The 25,236-nt window shown below is 35.8% G+C and overlaps 1 protein-coding gene and 1 long non-coding RNA gene across 10 annotated transcripts in view; both read right to left on the reverse strand.

The window, feature by feature from the left end:
* Nucleotides 1-25,236, reverse strand: part of Da (daughterless) — a 136,860-nt gene that overhangs the window by 19,748 nt on the left and 91,876 nt on the right. For 6 of the 9 annotated variants that reach the window (XM_064042015.1, XM_021334588.3, XM_021334583.3 and 3 more), the window contains exon 1: nt 3,678-4,262. The exons of 2 other annotated variants lie outside the window; for them this stretch is intronic. In XM_064042015.1, the coding sequence (XP_063898085.1) occupies nt 3,678-4,094 (417 nt within the window). In that variant the 5' untranslated portion in view covers nt 4,095-4,262. Of the gene's footprint in view, nt 1-3,677; nt 4,263-22,541; nt 22,730-25,236 lie in introns of those variants that run through there. One more of the 9 variants, XM_021334582.3, reaches the window with a different exon arrangement.
* Nucleotides 9,760-13,473, reverse strand: LOC135118964 (uncharacterized). The gene is made up of 2 exons (XR_010277890.1): nt 12,736-13,473; nt 9,760-12,272 (listed from the first exon to the last, which is right to left on the reverse strand). It is a non-coding gene; the product is annotated as an uncharacterized LOC135118964 (long non-coding RNA).

Raw genomic sequence — 25,236 nt, forward strand, 5'->3', positions numbered from 1 at the left:
GTCACATAGAGCGAATGTCTATCTGACCCCCGCAAAAGTTTGCAGGCAAGAGATACAAAAGAAACAACTGTGTTAACATAAATGGAGAGATGACGACGTCAATATTCTAAGAAAATGGCTTCAGTTTCGAGGAAAAATCTGTTGTTCTCAAATTGTTAAATAATGAAGTTCTTCGAATTGAATAATGACACTATTAAATTGAAGTGTAAATTGAACCACAATTCAAAGTTGTAGGTGTAACTAAATTATAGGATTACTCATGAATGTATAGAAATAGAAAGACATACAGATCCTGCAAATCGGCATGAAAAGGCAGGAAGATATTATGAAAAGGACATTTGCAAAAAAGCTAAAATCTTAACACTAGACTTGAGTGCTTGTTGTGGTCTGAACATGTGATCAGAAAGTGTAAAACGCATGCTACAAAGAGTGTTAAGTATGAATGTGGAAGAATGGGGAGGCAGAAGTAGACCAAGGCAAAGATGGATTGATTGCTTAAAAGGGCATGAAGAAGAGTGGGTGTTGGTATTACGGCTGACAGAGAGGAATGGAAGCGGACAATATTTTACGCCCTCACCAAATAACGTGGGATCAGAGAAAGAAGAAGAATGTTAACACTAGACAATAGAAATTCCTAAAAAAAGCTGATTAACACAAGTCAAATTGATATATCAGTAAACAAATAAAAATAACCAGTAATAATGTACTTCTTACATCAAAGGCTGAACAAGAAAATCAAAACGAACCACACGACAGAACATAAGTTGAAGACAATGCACTCGCACAGAATGTACCCACATCCGCATAACTAACATAACTAGTAAAAATAAACTAATTAATTAACAGTTCAGACGATGAGTCAATGTTAAATCATTGTTCCCACAACGTCGCCCGCTTCCTGCTACGAACGGGTAGCCTTTGGATTAAGGCATGAGCGATTTATCGAAAGGATACTGACAATTGCAAAAAAATATAGAATATATGTGATTTTTTATGTTTAATCTTGAAGATTTGAAGACATGTAAAAAAAAGAAAAAAGGATTCAAAACATTTTATTTCAACCTGAGTATGTGTTTTATTAGTTGTCTATAATTGGCTAATGATTTTTCTATCTACCTTCAACATGCTTTATACAACATGCCATTCTTATGCGGCAGCATACCTTCTTTAAAGTGATTATTTTTATTCTGTATCTTCAATTCAACTAATTGTCTTTTATTCGTTCCAATCAATGATTTTTTATAGTACAGATATGTTACCTTCATGTAATTGCAGTTTTCAATCTGTTCCGCGCAATCGAAAATTGCACACATTGACAACTTTTACTGATGAGTAAAACAAAAGATGCGTAAAAGCACGCAAATGAAAGAGATAGTAATTGTTTTAGTCATTGCGCTTCAAATGTTTACTAGTTCATTACTAACTACTAAACGTCCTAATTGGGTGGTATTTGAGTCTTCACAACGCGCGCGCTTGTAACAAATCTATACTATAAAAAATCATTGGTTCCAATTATTACAAATATTTCCTGTCATTATTATGCCTTCTAAAATCCAGCAACAAAATCTTCTGCAGCAGAAAATACCATTTCTCTCAAACGCTACCGCTTATTCCCAAACGCTTTCACCTACATCTTAGCCCCAATATAATATCAGAACGTAATACATGAAATCATTTTTCATTATAAGCCCGGGAACAGATTTAGAGTAGACTTTAGCCTTAGCGATGTTTTAATGAGTCACCATTCGATTCGGATAATTCGTTCCTAGTGGATCGCTGAGTGCATTGTGGGTAGGAATGATCATATGCTTGTGGTTAAGGAGTTTGTGAAACAGCTGAAATTAATAATATGAAAATAATAAAGTTGTGAACTCGGTAGAAGAGACAAGATTTAAAGTATTTTCAAGTATGATCCCAGGTCAGACAAGTTCCAATGTATCTTTTTCAAAGTTATATGTGCTTTCTATGTTAAGATATGCTTGGACACCGATGACTGAGTAAAGGTGAAGGAAATCATCTTGAGGAAACTTGGACTTCTGGCTTGGAGGAAGTCTGAAATGAAATCAGCCTTGAGCACACGTGGTGATGAACCTACTTACTGTGTATGAAAAGAGACCGATGCCCTAAAGTAGAAAGGCTGATGATGTTAAAACTAAGTTCTTATCCATAAATATTGATAATTTAAATTAACATCCGCCTACAAAATAAAAAAAAAAACATCTTCCCTATAACGAAACTTACAAAATAACAAAAGGACGATGATCATCTTATCTATCAGATCACCGTATGACTACTTAAACAAACGGCAGATGCAGATTTTTTATCACACTCTTGTGTAGTTTTTTTGAAACAATTTGGAAAATCATCGGACCCTAGACGCACACAATGTATAGAAACAAGATGGCGTCGGTATATCACATAACAGAAATCCATTAAGCAATGTCAAAGGTGTTGGGAGGATATAGAATTTCTAAATGGTTTCTAACAAAAAATACTGATTGTAGGCTCCTGTTTAAGTTTGAAGTTAGAAAGACGTTTTATGTCACGAAAGCGTGTGGGATATGCTTGTGTGTGTGCAAATTGTCTGAGTATGCGTAAGTTCAGGAGCGCTCGGTGGTCGAGTCGCCGAGTCATATAAAGAAACTGTGCATGTTCACACACACAAGTTTGGCATATCCGCGTTCGTGAAATAAAACATTTATATCATGACATAGATTGTGAATGAAAGCTCCTTGTTTTTAGATTCATTGTATTTTGTTTTATCCTACTTCATTTTTGGAGACTTATTTACCCCATTGATTTTTACAGCTTTGATGGATTTTCTCTTTTATCAAAATCATTATTGTCATCTTATGACTCTCAAGAATTGATAATAGTATCATTAACTGTTTTGCAATTTCCTCAAAGTCTTCGATTAAATGTTTCATCGACCAAACTCATAATTTCATTACGTTTTATTTACGCAGCGTTGTTTGTGTATTTGTGACCAGTATAATTGACTGCCACTAAATATACACTGCGTGGGACGAACCGCGATTATCTAATAGTACTAGAGATAGTACACCCGAGCAATGAGCTACAGGCTACAGATGATGGACACGGGAGCATGGACGAAAATATGACTAATTGCTGTTGAAAACGTTTAGTTTTTGTTATTTTCTCATTGCCAAGTTGTAGTGTATTTACATTGTTAATTGGCAGATGTATTACTGGCTAAAGAATCTATTTTATCTACTAATCTTTTGGCAGTAATTACAGAAGAACAGAATAGTATTGAGTCAGAGTACGTTGGACTGGATTTTAAAACTTAGAAGATTGCTCAGGTCTCGGTAAATAGAGTTACGGAAGGTTCATACTTATCTGACGAAAAATACGTCGCGTATTATCGGTCGCGTAACGCCAAAATCGACAAATATACGATAAAACATTCAATCATTTACATCTAACTGATGATGCGTTAGTGCGTCGACCATACGTCTACGATACGCTCAACGCATTTTCCGTCAGAACCTTCCCTTAAACCTTCAATAAAGGCCAAGGCAGTGTAACCACAATTAGATTACACTTGTATCATAAACCTAAGGCTGTTTTTACTGCAAATGATTTAAAAGCTCAGCTTCAAGTCATAAAAACAGCTTCTGTTAAAGACTTAGAAGATTATGTCCACCCGAACTTACCCCACTTTCTTGACTAGTAGTAGCTGGAGGCTGAAGACCATGCTCCTCATTATATCTTCTCCTCGCCCTATGCCTCAACAAGGCCGAGGCATCAGGCTGTCCAAATTGAAACACATGTTCGTCCTTCGCACTAGAAAACACTTTTGAAGCGTTCACATCATAGTCTTTACTTGTAAAGTCAGTACTAACATATTCGGAGCGAACACCGTCTAAGATTTCCGAGGACAGCCGAAGACTGTCCGAGGTTTGCCGAAGGTTCACATCAGAATCACTTCTATAGTTCTCACAGATTTGGTTGAATGTGTTGAAGTATTCGGAAGCTAAGTCACGTGGTTCGTAGATGATTTCTGCGATGGGTGGCGGTTCTGCTGGGAGGTATGCTGCCTCCATGGTGCTGACATCATGCCTGAGAGCCATCGTGACGTCATGGAATCATTTGAATTTGAATTTCTTGCATTTGTTTGGACGCATCACTTTGGTTTGTTTGAATCACTGTTGCGTTCGTTTTGTTTTTCACTTGTTTTATTTTAATGTTCACTTGTTTTTAAATTAGGTTATGTGTGTTTAAGTTTCAACCTTGTAAAGCTATAAGTAAAAATAATTTCAGTTAGAATATCTCATTATATATTCTCAATATGATATTCTCGAGTCGTGCGGATCACTTCAAAACCCAAAAAACAACCTTTGTATAACAAACTCAAGTCTTTATTCATCCTCTTTAACATTCATACATCTTCATTCTTTAAAACCCAAAAATCTATCACAAAACAATTTCCTCTGCAAAACAAAAAAGCATATAATAAAAAATCAATTTTCAACATGAGCAAATATTCGCCAATTACCAACACTTAACCGACCACCCCAAAGAGCTAATCTAACCGCAAAACCCGAAGACAAAAATGGGAGAAAAAAAAGCGAAATTATCCACGGTCTGTGATCCCATAGAATTGTATTTAGCACCTTGCATTAAATCCCCTGGGAACGAAAGGAAAGGACCAGTCGGTGAAATTTGACGGAAGAAAGGGCCAGGTAAAGATTCAAAGGGTACGACAATTGTCATATTTTTTGACAAGTGCTTTCAATGTATCGGTCGGTATGTCAAAGTGGCAAGGTGTGGTCATTGTAGTGTCGATTCAATCAATCACCGATTGGCGTAAGCATGGTGATTTTGGCGGGAGTTAGGCTATATTTGTTATTGTTATCTTTTTTGTTAAAATAATCAAAGATTGTATTGTCGTCGACTATTCTATTGACTCTAGTCTTGATTTAGTCCTGATGTCTTATTCTTACGGGCGAGATTTTCAAGTCAGACTAGTTCCTGAGATTAATGAGTTTAACCAAACAAACATTTTCAGCTTTATAACATAAGCAAAGTTATCTTGCTTCAAAGTTATTTAAGCTCCAAATTCACTATCCAACCTCAAAACATCTGCTCGATAAAAACACTCGATTACTCAAAAACTGAGGTCAGAAACCTCACGAGTGAAACGCATATTTTTTGCCCTCTCCTGAGAACAATCTCTACGTAATAATCGCCATATGATGTCGTTTTTGTGGATATAACAACAGCTGATTTGATACGGTGTAAGGTTTCGTTACTTTGAGTGTATTGTGAACTTGTGAGATGACCAGATGACTAGAGTATGGCTTCTTGTTTTGGTCTTCAGTTCAGTTCAGTTACAGCCTTTTTTTTTTTTATCGTCCCACTGCTCGGCACAGGCCTCCTCTCACACGGAGAAGGATTGAGCATTAATTTGAGTTTTGGTCTTGATGATGTTAAACTTTAATGAATATTATAAAGCTCACGTTTATTTGTTTGTTTGAAAGCACTAATATCAGGATCTACTAGTCCTATTTTTCTTTCAATGTTTATAGCGCATTGTCGAAAGCTGGAGCTATTTTTATTAGGGTTCGCAAAGTAGTTCCTGTATTAGTTATAAGTAATAATAATAATTCTTCTTCTTAATTCTAATAATCCTGTATTAGTTGCTGTGTTAGTGTGTATGGGATGCGAAAGAAACGTTTTGGTGCTAGGCATGCTTATACAGGGCTATCATTACAATTTTTCTACCTTGGAAATCTAATACGTATTGGTCTTTCAATATGAAATCTTTGTCTAAACATTACAATCTACTTGTACACTTCATAGAGTTAAACTTAAAACCAGTCTACACCAAACTAACTAATTACAAAAACACGAGCCACCCACATCACGCCAACATAGTTGCCTAACTCTAAGCGTGCAAATCTTTCCACCTAACCCGTCGCTGCAGCTCGCGGGTGGTCGCCACCGTGGCCGGTAACCCTACACCGCTCGATCAGCTGATTCTCACGTAGTGGGTATGTATGTGCATATTGTACATCCTCTTGTGTGAGAAATACGGGTTGGTTGTGTTCGGGGGGTTATAGTGAAAAGATTTTGGAGTTTGGAAGTCATAGATGGTTGTAAGTCAAGATTCAACACTTTTGGGTTATTTCTGGTTCCAATTATGACGCCCTATGAAGTTAGTATGTAAGTAAAATAGATGTTTTATCTCACGAAAGATGAGAAGTATGTGCGCAAATAATGCAGTCAAAGTTTTACTTTAAGTCATTCGTTGAAGTCCTCTCTTTTAAGTTTCAAATCTTAAAGAAAATTCAGAGCTCTCGTACGTACGCAAGCCATTTCAAATTCCACGCCATTTACCAAGTCATAATCAATACTAATATTATAAAGGAGCAGGGTTTTTTCGAACGCACTTATCTCCCTATCTATTGGTCCACTTCCACTTTGACTTCATAAGCCCATCACATGATTCTCAAAAAGATATACCTGCATGAAAACAGACCACATAACGCTTCCAAAAAATGCCCAGAACATTCTAGAACTAATATTCCTCCAAGCACAACTTTCCATTCATTCAACCCTGATGACGTCGACCACCCCAGACGTAAGTATTACGTCACAACCCTTCAAAATGTGACGTACAGTATTCAAATAGGGTGAGTATTTCTGGGAGTACCATGATTGATATAAGTAAGATTCAGGAGGATCTTGAATGGGAGAATAGTTGAGCTAGGTTATTCGATTTATAGGTTTGTGTTTGAATTTTGTTTACTACTTTTTATTTTAACGCTCAATCCTTCTTCATGTGAGAGGAGGCCTGTGCCCAGCAGTGGGACGATAAAAGGCTGTAACTGTACTTTTTATTTTATAACTTCCCTGTCCTAAGAGTCATATGTGATACATACTGATTGTAACTATTGTCTGCAACGTGGACAGTGAAATGGTTAAAACTAGCTTACACCAGAACTTTTACCGCTTCCTGAGAGACCTACTTCAAGTACTCAGATAAAAGCTTACATCACCCGAGGATAGTGTAGCTTCCTTAAAGCAAAAGAATTTACAAATCAGTTTATTAGTTTCGGAGTCTAGAGGAATTAAGATAAAAACACTAAATAAATCACTTATCAAATTAAAAACCAAATCAGTGACAATTATATTTTAAAGGAGTGTTTACAGATTAAATCGGTCATTCAGGACATGTTAAACAGGTGCAAGATTATATTAAAATAATAATAACATAATCATACCTTTGGCCAGGTGCAAAAACTTTTAGAAAAACTTATTTATTTTGTGTCCAAACTCCAAAGGATCGACTCCAAAGTTCATCAAAACAACAACTGTAATACAGACATTAGTATTGAAAAGAATGCAATAAAAATGCATCGTCCTGGAGTCGAACCTGAGTCCTTGACCTTCTATATATCTGCCTACCCACCTGTCAGCTGCCGTGAAGATATTCTCACATAGTACTTGTGGATATTGTTTACTAGGAATATTGGAACGAATTCCTATGTTAATATACTATTTTATAAGCTCATCATGATTCATTTGATTAATGCTCAATCCTTCTCCGTGTGAGAGGAGGCCTGTGCCCAGTAGTGGGACGATAAAAAGGCTGTAACTGTAACAGTATAAGCTCATCAAAATCTGACTTTCTATCTAAGAATTTTAGCAACTTGAATTATGCCTATCTTGATTTATGCATTTGTTCGTACATAATATATTGTCTTTGTTTTTCCGTTGCCTACTATTGACTTAAATAACTATTGACTAAAATAGTCCCAAAAATTAAGAAATTTTATTTTCGTATTTTAGTTGTTGTTTTGATGAACTTTGGATTCGATCCGTTTGGAGTTTGGACACAAAATAAACAAGAGTTTTATGTTCTTGCACCTGGCCAAAGGTTTGACGATTTTGTTTTGTTTTTCTATACTTAATATTAGAGAGGAAAATATAAAGAGGGAAACTTTGTTTCTTTAGTTGTAATGGATAAACTGGACCGATTTTAACTATTCTTTCACCATTAGAAAGTTATATCATCTGCGAGTAACATAGGCTATATTTTATCCCGGTGCGGGCGGTAGCTCCCACGGGACGCGGGTGGAACCGCGGGAAAACGGCTAGTAGGTAAATAAATCTACTGTGTATGAGTGAGGCGTCAAATGGCCAACTATAGAACTTGAACTGAATGGGTGAAGACCTCACACGTGTCCGAAACTTAGACGACAACAATCGCCTGAATGGCTTTCCTTACAACATATTTTTACATCTTCTTCTTCCTCAATATGTCATCCTCTTCCATTCTCCCCTGTCAATCGTCATACTGACACTCACTCCCCTTCCTATTCATGTCATCTTTCAGGCAATCCCTCCATCTTTTCTTAGGTCTTCCTCTTCCTCTCCATCCATCCACATTCATACTTAGCATACACTTTGTTGCATGCGTATCATCCCTCCTCATTACATGCCCATACCATGACATAACATATTTTTACATCTATCTAACGAATAATTCACGTTACATTTCTTTCTATTACATTTCGAATTCAACTAAAACAATATTTATTTGTACCGCCTACCTCATTAAACGTTATTACAGGTTTTTTTAAACTGTCTGGCACCGTATAATTTTATTATTTCAATGGGAACAAGTGAAGGGGTGTGTGTTCTGTAAGTGTGGGGTATGTACAATAGGGGACACGGGCGGTAGACCACCAAAAGGTGAAATTCGCTTGGCAAGTGCCCGTGCGCTCACGTGAAACACATACAGCACACACGCGCACGTATTTCACTTCTCTGTCTATATCTATCTCTGTCTCTATCACAGCCTTCTTAAACTCGTTTGGTGCGATATATACCTATATGCATATTAATAATGTAGCAAGCAGCCAAGTGACTTAAGACTTTGGCATAATGATCATAAAGCTCATTATTGTTACGATACAAAAATGTTCGGGTGATTTTCAACCGTGGGGTTGTTATTTTGTTAAAACTTATATTTGCTATAATCTGCCAGAGTTGCAATGAAGCAGATAGTCGGTGTGCAAGCAAGTAAGATAGTCGGTGTGCAAGTGAGAAAGTATTAGGATCCACGCGTATCAAAATATGAAAACTATTTAATAAAAAACAACTCTAAAATTTAACTAGTAGGTGTATACTTACCTAATTTAATCTACTGAAAATGCTTAGTAAGCAACAAGTAGATATGATTATCGGGTTTTTATTTGATTTATTACATAAATAAATATACGTATACCCAATTCAAAATGATATATTTAGCATCAACAAATACAGTTTAGCTATGTCTATAAAATGTATGCTTTACCTTTCTATACATAAAACCAATCATAACATCGATTTGAAGCTCATAATCTTTTCAGTCATAATTAGCAAACAGTCGAAATTATTATTATGGGCCATCATGATGAAATTAGCTTTCTATTTTTTACAAACCTTGTGTAATTTTAGGCTCAGCAGCAGGCTTTTAAAGGGACGTTGGAATAGTTTTATTTTTTTAATAAAAATTGCCCCACATTAGGAAATTCTCCTGTATCGTGGGTGCGTTTACAAACATTCATCACATGCAACACCCAGACCCCAAAACAATTTTAGTTGTTCCGTGCGGGAATGGAACCTGCGACACGCAGCGCAGTAGTCAGTGTGACCAACCACTACGTCATATGGGCTGTCGAAATTTATGGAAATATATTTTTATAATAACGTTTTATAAATGTAATGATAATAAAACAAAAAGTATATTGATTAACATATTATATTTCAATATAAAACACAGATAAAAAAACTATAAGACACATTAAAAATGATATAATAATTGCAATAAAATATTTTCCTTAAACTATGGACACGTTCACATAGTCAAAAGTAGGTGTGGATGGGCACATAACTCGAAGATTTTCATTGTTATAATGTAATGTTTGATTGAAACAAAAAACAAAGCACCCGTTAGTATTAAACACAATAGATTTATAATTCAAACAAAATACTAATATCAATATCGGACTAAAATAATAATCTCGGTGTATATGTATAAATTTTTAGGTATTGTAGTAATAAGAAATTAAACTTACAAAAGCTCTATCTAGGATAGTTTACTTGAGCCAATCAAAGATTCTTATTACTTAAGTGTTCCGGAATACCTAAAAAGTTTCACACGAACTATAAGTTCACATTTTGCTTGAAGATACGAATATACTTTAATAACTGGTTTTCTTAGAGACTTGACTAGCTTCGTGTTATTGTTCTCACAAAACAATAGATCAAGCGGCGCCGGTGACCGCAACTGTTTTGTTTGGTTTAAAGTAATATTTATAAAAATTACATGGAATTCGTTAATAAATCACATAGGTATTTTTTCCTGCATAGTTAATACATTTAGGACAATAACATTAGTGCTACTTTAGTAGACATTAAAATACTAGACAGTTAAAAAGCTTAGTGATTTTTAAAGTTTACTTAGATGGAAAAATCACATATTACCTACGTAATTAAAAAAATGTCTTATTAGTCTTAAATTTCTAAAGAAGTAAATCAGTCTAAATATCACCACTAGGATAATGTGGTTTACTTATGAGGCATAAGTTTAAATAGAAATTTTAAAAACAAATTATATAACATTAATATAACAAAACTGAAAAAAATAATTACAAAAATGCTAATCAGTCTTCAAAATCAGTCTTTAATATCACATTGACTTATACCGATATATTTTTAAAGCTACAAAGGATATAAATGTGGTAATGGTAAATAAATAATATCAAATAACAATTAGTCTTAATTTTAAAATACAAGAATCAGTCTTCAATTTCTCAAAGAAACCGTATATTTTTATATATTATTATAAAATCACTATATCAGTCTAATGATTACGATACGATTGAATTGCCTTCGTTATAAGCTCAATCTGAATCTCATAACAATCTTGTTTGTTAAACGCTTTTTCAATTTCAATTCAAAATTTTGTGTATTTGCCATCATAGATAGCCTAGTCAAAATATCAGAATCTCTTAAATTAAGCTATATCACATTTACTTTTGTATAAATATATTCTATACCATTACATAAGCATACGTATAATTTAATATTTTGTTGCAGCCCCGGCCGCGTCTATTACTGCGTCTAGACGATTTCTCATTGACGACACGAGTATTTGACATAAATCCGAGCCGCGAAGTGAGTCCCATATTTCGTTGCAATGAGTCTTATATCTTAGACACCATTGGCTGTGTTTCGGATGGCACGTTAAACTGTAGGTCCCGGCTGTCATTGAACATCCTTGGCAGTCGTTACGGTTAGTCAGAAGCCAGTAAGTCTGACACCAGTCTAACCAAGGGGTATCGGGTTGCCCGGGTTACTGGGTTGAGGAGGTCAGATAGGCAGTCGCTTCTTGTAAAGCACTGGTACTCAGCTGAATCCGGTTAGACTGGAAGCCGACCCCAACATGATTGGGAAAAGGCTCGGAGGATGATGAGTGACGAGTGCTAATTTACTTCTTTCGTTTCTAAAATCCCATCTTTGGACCATTATGGCCCATAAATTTTCTATGGGATTTAGGTCTGGGGACCGAGACGGCCAAGGGACAGTTCTTACTTCAGGATGCTGCTGGAGCCAATTTTGAACGACACGCGCACGGTGTATTGGACAATTATCTTGGAAGAAGTAAAATGAGGGAACTTCCTCCCTAGGATACACCGTGCGCATTGTAGGCAACATAACTTCTTCCAGCAGCTCAGCATGTGACTGTCCAGTTGCTCTCGAGTCAATGAAAGCCAGTTCACCCGGACCACCAGCACTCATCCACCCCCACATATTTACTATAATTCGCCCCGATTCATTGTTGGGACTCACATTTTCGGCTGGTATCTAGTGTTATTCACACGCCATAAATTCTGACGTCCTAATTGGCTAGATTTAAAAGATTTTTCGTCGGAAAATATGGCATGTGAAAAGTCAAAGCCTCTGTAGTCTCGAGCAAATCGAACCCTGGCTTGCTTTAATTCTTCGCTTAAGATTATCTTTTTTGCGGGACGCCTATGATGTATACCGGCCTGATGGAGCGCACGTCTCACAGTTTTCATTACATTCGTACTCCAACGCGAATTGTGAGGTTTTGTAAACGGCTCTGAGTTGTAGACGTCTATCATATGAGCCACACGATCAGGTGTTATTACCCGTGGAGGTGGAGCACGCGGTCTGTCCTCCACGGATCCCTCTTCTGAATCTCGGTGTATCCACCGTCGCACTGTAGCCCTCTGTAATAAAATGTGATGATATTATATCTACACTTAATTTTTTTGATTTGGTAGTTCGCTATTGTTAATAGTGTCAAAAAAAAACAACAAACAATGAATAGTGAAGGTATACAAAGATCTCTGAAATAACTACGAATACTATTAATTATTATCATGTTATTATTGTAAGTATGAGTTCTGTTTTTTATTTAATAATGAAAAGTATCGCATATATTAACAATTTCAGTATTCGATATCGCAACATTTTTCATACCTAATAAAACTACATTAAAACTCTAGTCATTGAACACTTAGGTATTAGGCATATGAGGCGGTAAAAATTGTCTACCTACCGAAAACTATTAAGAATTTTTATAGAGGTAATATGTAGTTTTGTTGAAATTAATAGTGTCACTTAATGTTTTTCTCTAAGTTAATTACATACCTAATTTAGTCAAAAAAATTTTGTTGGTTGCAAACTTACCGTAACATTTAATTCCTGCGATATTTGCAAAATGTTTCGTCCTAGATTATGAAGAACCAATATTTGGTTCCTCTCTTCCCTGGATAAATTTCGAGGCATCCTTAAATTCTTTGTAACAGATGAATCATAAAGGGAGTCAATATTTTGTATATAAGTCCAAAAAACACAGCACAAGTCGACGAGAAGGAAATCTACAGTCCAAAAACACAGCATGGGTCATCAAGTAGGCAATCAGCAGTCCAAAAACAAAGCAAGGGTCAATTCGATTCAGCAATAAACAGTCCACAATCACAGCACAGGTCAACGTAAATAGGATACTAAAAAAAACAAACGCGTTGACAATAGGCACGGGCGAAATGCAAATTGCAACTAATTAAACAAACACCTTTTTTCTTTTACTCTTTTAAAGTTCCGGTAAACTATTTAGCGGTTATACGCTATTTAGAACTCTATACTAGTATCCATAAGGGTTATTATTTCAATGATAAGTATAGAGAGTAAAGCCCTTACGAAACGTATCGTTTGCAAAGCATGGATCCAACGCGTAGGTACACGCTATTTAGAACTCTATTTGTACTACTCAAGGGTCGTTATTTGAATAACAAATATGGAACGTATTATGCTTGTGTGCGTGAGAGAGTCGTTTAAAGGATTTTTTAAGAAAAGTGTATCACCGGACTTGTCCGTGATTGTACATGGTGTGACGTGGACTTCCACGGAAGGTTAGGTTGACACTGACGTGTCTTGTTCATATATGAAGGGTTGAATATTTTAGAAAATATAAAAGTGTATGAGAAAGGGGTTTTAAATAATTTACATGGACGTAAATAAGGAAGGAAGTAGTAAGGAATAAATATGTATTTTTTTACAAAAGGGTGAAAAGAAGGGCTTATGTTTAACTGATCACTAGATATAGTAACAAACAGCAGACAAAAATAATAAATGATCACCAAAATGAAACTCGCATTTTAATGTAAAACTATCACCAAAGTTTTAACACTTTGCTATCCTATTTAAGTGAAATTACTCCAAAATAAATCATGCGTAAGCCAAAAATAGTAAATGATCACCAAAATTAAACCACCATTTTAAAGTAAGATTATAACCAAAGTTTTTAAATTCTGCTATCCTATTTAAGCAAAATGAGTCCAAAAAAATCATTGTTATCCCAAAAGTAGTAAATGATCACCAAAAGTAGTAAATGATCATCAAAAAAGTTTTTACATCTTGCTATCCTGTTTAAGTAAACTGACTCCAAAAAAATAAGTTCGGCCTGATAAAATAAATGTAATAACATTATGGGGACCCTTTTCCTGCACTAGCGTGTCAAAATTGTCTATTGCATGCCTCTAAACAGTGCGATAAGAGTGTATTGAGAAACACATTCTTCTTCTTCTTTCTCCTGCCCTGTTCCCAATTTTACTTGGCGTCGGCGCAATATGTCATTTTCTTCCATTTTCCCCTGTCACTCGTCATACTGACACTCACGCATGCATTGCGAGCCGGACACATAACTTAATATGGCATCATAATACTTTATTTGGTAATAAGCCTACATTTTATGGCAATCACAGTGACTTATTTAGGCAAAAATAATACATTAATTTGGTCGTCAAGAGTTGGTGATCATTTACTAAATTTGGTGGTCGAATACAATTTAAAGTGAAGTCGTGACTAAAATAGCTGGTACTATTACATTTTTAGACTTTATTTTTCTGGTGTTCAGTAGATATTTCTGGTTGCAAAACTTAGGGTATCAAAGCATTTTATGGTGGTCATTATATTTGTTCCCGAAAAGAAGTGTTTTGGTGTATTTACAAATAATTTATTTGGGACTTTCTGGTTAAAATTACATCGACTTCCATCGATATTCAAATTCAGAAACCTATCTACAAGTATACTAACATTATAAAGAGAAATAGTTTGAACGCGCTAATCTCAGAAAGTACTAAATCGTAGTAGTAGAAAATTTCTTAGTGTTAGATAGCCCATTTATCGAGGAAGGCTTTTTACCCAGAACTATTTATCACGGGACACAAGTAAAACCGCTGGAAAAACTAGCTAAAACAATAATTGTCACAACATCTCCCTTTCCCAGTATCTTTTTTCCAACCCAGGAATCCTTGGACCTATATTTAAGTTAAAGCCTTTCAGTGCCCAAATACCGCCTTAATGCAATAATTAGCCGCCATTACAGTTCATTGAGAGCACACCTGTTGCATTCGTACAAAGGGACTGCTCCAACTTGACCGGTCTGGTCTTTTTAGTGCTAATTGTAAAGGAACGTGCGTACTGAAAGGGGGTCTTTTGGCCTCATTTTGAAATTGGGCGCTTTTTTTTTTTGGAAATAGTTTAAAGGTATGATTTTACTGTTCAGCATTTACTAATACAGATTTTTTTGGAACTTGTCGAAAAAGCGTCGTTTTTAAGATTACAGTACCTACGTAAAGGGTAAAATGGGACGTTCAATACTAAAACTTCTCTGCCAGTACCTATGCCAACCAAGCTGAAACTTATGAACTGTGATAGTTACAGTTTTGATTTTTACAGATATTGATAAAAAACTGAAAAGTGGAATAAAATAAATAAGTATTTTAGGGTTATACGTAAATTTTTTTGACATATTGCGCCGACCCCAAATAAAATTGGGAACAGGGGGGAGGAAGAAGATACGTAATTTTTTTACCGTTTTATAGACATTGATATCCTTCGCAGCCAGTTTTTTTCAATGCGTTGAAAATCATAGTTATATTTTCAAGATTTTATAAAGCTGATTTCACTACCAACCAACCCAGATATTTCTGTACCAAGGAACGTGTCCCAAAGAAAGTATTTTTTCTTCTTCTTTTTTTCGAATATTTTCTTCCAAGCCACATAGCTTCGACCGTTACTCGTTCGAACGAACAACACCTGCCTACAAGCGGACCGGTCGGCGCAGGCGCACCTAACTTTACGATTATTTTGACCCGCTTACAAGAATTTTTTGGGAGCTTTTCTAAAATATTTGTGTACTTTAATGTGTACTGTTAAAGCTTAGAAATAGGTTTTTTCTAATTGCAATTAGGTATATACTTTTAATTAAGATTTTCAGTGCCTTTTTAAATGATCTTGTAAATAAATGTATCTTATTTCTTCATTGATTTTTCTAATTGCAATTACATACTTTAAATAGACATTTTTAGTATCTTTTTAAACGATCTTGTATAAATGTATCTTATTTCTTCTTTATTCCTGCTTAAGTAGTTGAAATAAATTGCACATAATCTCTCTGTTTTCAGTGTGTCAAAATGTATTTATGTGTGCAATAAAGAATAGTAATACATTACATTTACAATCCAAGTTTTTACCTAGTTGGCCCAAAATTACATATCTCACAAAGCAATTAAAATGATCACTACAACAACTTATCTACAACCTAACTAGCTACTTAAACTATTCTACAATAACAAGCCACCACCTCTAACACGTACCAATCAATCGATAGCGTATAACCATTGAACCTACTACGCATCACTTGACATAATTACTATCTAACAAGCGTTCTCCTATCGTGAGGTACTGCGCATAAAATCACGCGTGCGTCTGCGCAGACCGCGCGCCGCCCGGTGACGTCGCACGGATGTTACAGAACTAGGGCTGCCTATCGAAATTTCGCCAAACCCGGACAAATGTTAAAAAAAACCCGGACATTTGGCGTCAATCGCATTTTTTCCCGGATGAGATCATTTTTTAAAGATTCGATAAAAATGTCATTTATTCAAAGTGGGCTGATAATCAGCACTTATTAAAGGTCAAATTTACAAAAGACAGTCCCCAAAACGCCCGCCCTTCACCACTTCCTGTGTTTTACTGGGAAGAAGAAAAACAAAACAAGACCTAATTTTTAATCCATTTACTATTACCATATACTGAAATTCAATGTAGTGCTTTCTTACATGAAACGTGTCCGGATTTTCACCGGACATTGATTGAAACTCCGCCCGAACGGCCCCCGGACGGCCAAAGTCGAAGTCGAAAGTCAAAAACGTTCGAGCTTTAGCACTTTTTCACGTCAAATTTATAAAAGGACAGCACCCCCAAAACGGCCCCCTTTCAGACCCCAAAAGAGGAGAATTACGGGGAAACCCGGACGGATGGCAGCCCTATACAGTAACTATAATGTATGTATGGTGATACAGTCTGATAGATGGTTGCAAATAGGTCGGTGGCTTGTACAATCTAGTTTGAGATGTTCTAGGAAGTTTTGTGTGTTGATTTATTTAAGAGACTGGTTTTGATTAAATGTTGGAAGTTGTCGGATTAGGCTGTTAATTTACATTTCACAAGTTTTTTAATATGTAAAGTCTATACTAATATAATGAAGAGGAAATCTTTTTTTGTTTCTTTGTGATTTGAAGGCTTCCAATCTGCAGAACTGAATTGATAAATTCTTTCACAGCTGGGATGTTACAGTATCCTTGGAGGCCATCCCTACTAATATTATAAATGCGAAAGTAACTCGTGTCTGTCTGTTACGCTTTCACGTCTTAACCACTGGACTGATTTTATGAATGATGAAATTTGGAGAGAACAGACATAGGGTTGACCTTGAGAAAGAGCATAGGATAGTTTTTATCCCGGACTTTTGAAGAATTCTCTTGGAAACGCGATATAACCGAACTCTACGCGGGCGCAGCCGCGGGCGGAAGCTAGAAGACTATACTTTATCCGGGCACGGGAAACAGTTCCCCTGGGACGCGAGTGAATCCGCGAGAAACAGCTAGTACAAGTAGCTTACAGACGATAGTTTTCTGACATAAGCCTCATAGAACAATTATGTATGAAGAAGTTACCGTCGATAATCAAAACGAATGGTTCCACATTCATATGACCAGCTCATAAGACACCAAACAAACTAGCGAATTCTTTCCACACAAAAGACTATTTGTTTTAACAGTGTTGTGAGTTAGCACTCATCGGGGTGTCAGGTTCGAGTCCCGGTAACGTGACACGAGGGTACTTCCTTTAGCTTTCACGTCCGGTTCAAGTTTATTGATTGTAGCGTTATTTCTCCCTTCTTTCATTATATTATAAACGGGAGGCGTGAGAATTTTTGGAGATGGTGATATTACCTGTAAGGTCTTTATGAATGTCAAAAGGTTGTGAGGGTAATTTAATGGATCCCAGAGAACTATCGTGCAAGTTGAATAGTGCAACTGACATTTGAAGTTAAGAATCGTTAAAGTTTTTCTATAGGTGACAAATCTTGGGATATTCTACACACATAGCGATTGCTAATTATCTTCTAACTTAACCGTTTTAGGTCATGTTTCTTGTCACTGCTAGGTCTCCTCTCATACAGAGAAGAAATGCGCATCAATCATCACGCTTTCAGTCCTTGTTTCCTCAAGATATTTTCCCGCGATGCCCAAGATATAGACATAAATTACCATAAATTGGTTCTTGCACGACCTGACATCGAACTATCACGTTCAAATTAAGAGGCTGATCTTTAACTACTAGGCTAGCACTTTACTGGATAGGAACCACCCAGGAATCACCCAAGGCAATACTTAGATTACCCAACAACTTTCCATTAACATTGACGATACTACCACATTGTTATAAGTTGTTTCATCTACGGGTCTTTGTCATTCACAAAACAATAAGACTAGCATCGTGCACTTACATGTTATTCCGTGCATCTCACAGGAGTATTGTATCAATATTTTTATTATGTACCACCGTATGATCGAGTTAGCGGACGTCGGGACGTGGGCTGAATATTTATTGGTTAGTTTTAGACTTGTGGTTAAGAGGAAGAGGCCTCTGAGTTTAGTATACTTCGCGACAAATATCTTTGCAATTTTGAAGTTAGCCATTGCAATCTTCGCGCATTTGCAGATTATTTTCAGTCGAGAAGCCATGCTCGTTTGAAGATGGCTACTATCGAGTTCACAATAGACTACTGTGGATGCCGATCTCAAATGTCTATTCAGAATTTTAAAATTATTTGGCGCGAACTGTGTCATCATTTTTGTCCTTCGAATCTGAAGGACCAGCAATCAAACTAAAAGTCAATGGCTTGAAATTGGCCAACACAATTTAATTGAATCATTTAAATCGAAGCTTGTAAAGGTCGTTAATTAATAAAAATATTGCCAAGTCAGCATGACTTTACTGCTTTACACACCACAGCTTACAAGAACGACAATTCTGGAAAGTTCTATCAAAGCAAAAAAAAACGACCTTATTTCTTTACCACCTACACTTATTGCATAAAAAATGCATACCAATAGAGGCTCTAATTATGTCATAACAAACTGGCATCGATTTTATTTGCGACATCTTATCAAATATTCAGCAGTAGGGAACGCTGACGTGGTGGCTCGTGAGTAGCCCAGTCCAGGGAAATTGTGCTGCAGCTAGTAATTTTCTAGTATTATTGAAGAGTTAATTAAGGCTTGGGTAGAAGGTGGTTCTGTGGTGGCTAAAGCTTGTGGCGTGGAGCATCGTTTATTGTAACTATACTTTTTGCTATAATAATGTCTATGGATGGTGTTCTTTATTCAAAAAGAGTGCATGGTCAGACCGTCTTTCAAAATTGACAGGTGTCAACTGCCCAAAACATTCGGTACCCCTTTACATAAAAATCTATGGATAAAAAAATACAGTTTGCAGGAATTTGAAATGCGTTTGAACTTCGAATTTTCTACACGTTTTAAATAAGATCATGGCCGTTTTTCTGATGAAATTGGCTATGGAGAAGTTCATACCTTTGGTTGAGAAGATTTTGAAAATTCCTATCCCTATATGAAGGATGCGTCAGTATTCTTTCAATAAAACCTACTTGATCTACCCACATGAAAATTATCTCAAATTGCTTTCCAACATAGAAACTTAGTAATCCGTTTTTCACCCACTCCTGGTAATTAGATTTTGAGCTAAAATTCCGTCGGCACGTGAATATTTAACACTAACGCGGTGTTATGGCGTCATAAACTTGATCTGTTAATGGAGGGTAATCATAAATTCACTTTTATTATGAGCTACATACCTTACAATCAAGAGGGGTAAATATAAAAGTTGTACTTTCATTACCTATATTGTATTTTAAAGTCTCTTTGGACCATTGCTTGTGGTAATATTTGTTTGTATCCTGAAAGTTCCTAAGCTACTGAACTGATTTGAAGAATTGTTTCACTGTTGTGAAGGAACACTATCCCAACATAGGCTATGTTTTGTTCCAGTACGGTGGTTTCCACAGCAAGCATAGTTAATTTAGTCATTTCTCAAGGAAAACATAAAAAAGGACAATAGCACAGAAGTTTCGATAATTAACCGGTAGTGAAAATCAAAACAACGAATGATTAATTTTGAAATTAAATAATGCAAAAAAAAATATGGTAATCAATTTTAGGCTTATATTCAGCAGTAGTTATTTAGCAACTGGAGTGCAGTAAAAAGCTATAGTGTTAATACAAAATGACATAACTGTCATTGTTTTACTCGTTAGTCACGGCGGAGACCACGCGTGTAGCGTCAGGGTTAAGCGTTGGAGAACGAGGGTTATGATGAAGTTTTCTATTTAATTATAAGTAGAGATATCTTCTCTCTACAAGGTTTAAATAGGTCAAAATAACTTTGTTGCTGGGGAGTTTGTTGCACCACTTCTTCATCCCAGCAAAAACACAGGAAGTGGTGAAGGGTGGGCGTTTTGGGGGCTGTCTTTCGTCAATTTCTGACGTTCGAAAAGTGCTATTTTGCAGCCAAGGTTGAATACACGAATTTTGATTTCAATTTTTTTTACAGGTACCGACAAAAACATCAATTTAGGAACTAAGCTTAAGAGATTTGGACTTCTAAAAACCGCATGTGATTCCTACATGTGTATCTAGAAGTATATTCTAAAAACTAGCTGTTAGCCAGCGAGTTCACTGACGTCCCGTGGGAACAACTTCACGCACGTGGATAAAGAGTAGTCTATTTATAGCCTTCCTTAATAAATGGGCTATTTAACACTTGTTTTTTTCAAATCGGTCCATTCTTAATTGAAATTAGCGCGAATAGGCAAGCTTTTCATCGTTTTAACATTATTATGGATAAATTCCTGACCGCGTAAAAAGAATAAGTTATCTATCAGCCATGAAGTCTGCTCACCTCTTTCCAACATCTAATATTTAGATCAAACAATAAATTATTCCTATTAATAACATTAAGCTACTTATAGTATGCCGTCCTAAATTCTATAATATTAATAACTACTAAACTCCATAACCGGTTGTATATTGTAGCTAGTACATAGCTACTGCCCGTGGTTTCGTTCAAATGCCGTCGGAACTACATCGCGCAGTCGGATAAAAATTAGCCTAGAATGCTCCTTGATACAATATTTGATTGTTAGGGACCAAAAGTGGGTTGATTTTGCGATCTTTGTGAAATAGTGTTACTATAGTATTCCTAGATATATAGGACATCCAACATTGAAATAATTTCTAAAATCGGACTAATAGTTCTTAGGATAAGCGCTACCAAAGTCAGCTTTATAATATTATACTATCTGTTTGCCCGCGGTTTTACCCGCTTCCCGTGAGAACTACTGCCTGTACCAGGGTAAAATATAGCCTATGTTACACGGGAAAAGTCTAGCTTTCTAATAGTGAAATAATTTTTCAAATCGGTCCATTAGTTTCTGAGCCTATCAATGATATTAGTATTAGGCTGTTACCAATATTTTATGTATATCTGTTAATTGCTTGCTGATAGAATTTAGACATTAGCTCCATACTTATTCCTATCAAATCAAAAGTCAAATCATTTATTTCATTTAGGCCTTTACAAGCACTGATGAACGTCAAAAATTATAAATATTTTTGATTCTATTTGCCCATTCCAAAAGTAGCTTCCTATGGAGAAGAACGGGCAAGAAACTCCATGGTTACTCTTTTTAGAACATAATAGGCACCTACCTATCTGTTAGTAAGGAACACAAAAGATAGATCAAATATTGAAACCGGGTTTAAGTAGGTATAGATAGATTATATGTTAGTAGTGCACCCTACATAGGAGAACCCAATGGGGCCCCTTCTATTATGTGATACAAGCGAGCCATAAAATGCGCGGGCTTGACTGAGGAAGTCTGTTTAAGCTATATAAAGTCCTTCTCTCAATTATCAAGGAATAAATGTGTATTAGAAACGTGATATAACGCTATGAAAGGTGTAATTTCGATATCATTATGATTGATATTCTATTGCAATTGAAAATTTCTAAATTGTATTAACATTGTCTTTGTAAATGTATTATTTACTTACTTTAACTTTAAATAATAATAACATTCAACATACTCAAGTAAAACTTCTAAATCACCCAAAGTTTATGTCTCTAATAAATTAACTGAAACTCGCTGAGCAATATAACTTAAAACTTTACTCCAAACTTAAATTAGCTTAACTTTTAAAGTTCTTAAGAAAACTTCATTCAGTATAATAACGATGATATTCTCTGACAATACTCAATATTAATAAAACTAGAAAATAACTTTACAGACGACAAAACTTTTGGGACTCCATCTTTAAATCCATTGTATTCCACATTCAAAAGATCACACACAAGAAAAAAAACTCCCGTCCTTTTGACACAACTTTCAACCATCGAACAAAACCTCCTTTGTCACACTTCGAAATTCAAAATTTCGCACTATTTAAAACAAGAAAAAAAAAAGGCACCAAATTCTTAATTTCAAATTTCGAACAGATCCGCACGGCCGAAGAAAACCAGAGGAAATTGCGTGGGGAAGAAAAATAAAGCACTATCGGTTCTCTCACCGTGGTTAGAACAATCATATGGAAACGTAAACACGCGAGACAATGCTAGCACTAACGTCAACACGAGATAACACGGCCACTTTGTTACATCACACGAAGTTTGTACGTGGAGCGGCGCGGGGCGCCGGACGTGCGCGCGGCGTGGCGTCGCGGCTACTACTGAATTGCCATGGCCGATTGCCGCTCACTTAGTGCTCGGTGTTGCTAGATGGGAATCGTTGGCTTCCCCGAGTAGCATAGCGTCTTGTTTGGTTTTCAAGACTTTAAAGGACAATTTCAGAGGTTATTTGTAGGTTAACATGGAAGTAACATTATGTTAAAGCACAGATAGAAAAATAATCATAGAAAAAGTGTCATAAGCATTGAATAGGTGGCAAGTGAGATTGTTTCAGTGGGATATCACGCTTACATCTCGTCTTCATAATTCGTAATTTTTAGTCTTATTCGTGAGGAATTCTTTAGGAAAGATTCAAGAATTTCAATTTCACGCTGAACAAAAGTGGCTTAAAAAACCTAACCTAACTTCGACTAGTCCCTTCATTTTTGTTATGCCTTTGCTATTCAGAGAGAGGTTTCATAAAATATATTACATAGGTTATCTTTCTTAGCATATATCAATCATTCCAAATCTTTCAACACATTTTACCAACATAAACTTCAAAAATCCAAACCCAAAACTCCACCAAATTCTCCCCACAATGTAGCAACGAAAGCTCCGCCGAGTATAGCAACCCAGCACAAAAAGCGACGTTGCCAATTCTCTAGGGGGGCGCGGGGCGCAAACGTAACAACAAATGAGGTTGAAGTTTCCGACTACACAACTTTACAACGAGTACTTTTTTTCGAAATTCGAACTCGAAAAACGGTTTCGTTCATTATTTAAAATTTGAAGAGTTTTTATTTTCTTGTTTTTTAGTTTTAGTTTAAGAAAAAAGTTTTGTTAAGTTTTAGAGGTCAGTTTGTGTGAATAAGTTAGAAGGTAACCAAACTTGGTTCAATTGTTAAAGTTATATGTTTTCGGTTTTCTATCGAGTCATTGTAACGTATGTATGTATGGATGTAGTATGTTGCTACCCTCATAACTTTCTAAGCGATGTTGATATCATTTGAGGCTAACATACAGACGAACTTTCAAACTTATTTATTGTAGTTTTCTATTGTATTTTTATGATAAGATTTTCTTGGGTAGCTGCAATTTTCAGCAAGCGTTGTAAACACGTCGTAATTAAGACGAAACCTATAATCTATACAAATATTATAAAGCTGAAGAATTTATTTGAAAAAACTGATCACAGGAAATACTGAAAAAATATTACAGTGAAATTATCAATTAATAGAAATTGATAAGAATATGACTATAATTTTTATCCGCATTGACAGATAACTTTGTGAAATTACACAGTATTAATATAAACCATCGACATTATTTTCTTAATAAAACGTGTCAAAGAATATTTATCTACTTTTTATATTTAATAGTTTAATTTTGCAAGCCTTATGGTAGGATATGTGATAATGCTCCATTTGTTAAATAATATAAGATCCACATGTACCCATATTCGCAAAAATAAATAAGTAACTTTGAGTTCTGAAGATAATCCTGGGTCATCATCCTCCGAGCCTTTTCCCAATCATGTTGGGGTCGGCTTCCAGTCTAACCAGATTCAGCTGAGTACCAGTGCTTTACAAGAAGCGACTGCCTATCTGACCTCCTCAACCCAGTTACCCGGGCAACCCAATACCCCTTGATTAGACTGGAAGATAATCCTGGGTGTGATACATAGAATAAAACTGCTAGATGTCAATCATTACAACATTGTATATGATGATGATGATGATACCAAACCAAGTAAAATTCCTGATAACCCACTATCTACAGACAATACTATAGGTATAGGTACGTCTTCAAATAGCAAATCTTGATATCATGAGATATGACGCCTTATAGATAACGGTTGCTAACAACCCTGATTAAAACCAAAAACGTTATTGAATCAGCCAGTTCGAGATAAGAAAACTATTTATAAGATAAGCTGTTTTATCGTAGCTTATCGACACATCTTGGTAATTAATTAAAAACGGTGGTCAAGGATATTTTTAGTTTTCGCATAAGTAATATAAATTATTCCTGAGCAATGTAAGGTGTGAACATTAGAAACCAATGACGACCATTAGGCGCAAGATAAATCAACGAAGTTTGACCAATACTGGCGAAAAGATAATGGAAGTTGTCGTAAGCAAAATTAAAATAAAACACTCCTATCTAATAGCTGAACTAACTACTATCAAATATGATTAAAATCCAAAGTCCAAGTCAGATATTTTTATTTCAAACAGGCCTTTGCAGGGTCTTATAGAACGACACACTAGTTGAAATTCCAAAAAGTTGGATCCCATCGAGAAGAACCGACAAGAAACTCCATGGACAGTGTCGTTTAGGAGCTACTCTGCAAACATTTATCAATTGTAGCAACAGATCTCAAGCAACAATCTAGTCTAGATGATCAAGCGGTGAAGCAGACTCTCAAAAACAGATAGTTAAAAGAAAACCAATTATAAAAAGCAGCTAAGTATCCGAACACTAGGTCATCAAGCTATAAATAACAATAGTTTACGAGCATTCAGCAGACAATAAAACTGATGGAATTAGATAGCCGTTTAAACTCCACGGTATCCATCCAGACGATAAATAAAC

The sequence above is a fragment of the Helicoverpa armigera genome, chromosome 27 (assembly GCF_030705265.1).
Source record: "Helicoverpa armigera isolate CAAS_96S chromosome 27, ASM3070526v1, whole genome shotgun sequence".
Lineage (NCBI taxonomy): Eukaryota > Metazoa > Arthropoda > Insecta > Lepidoptera > Noctuidae > Helicoverpa > Helicoverpa armigera.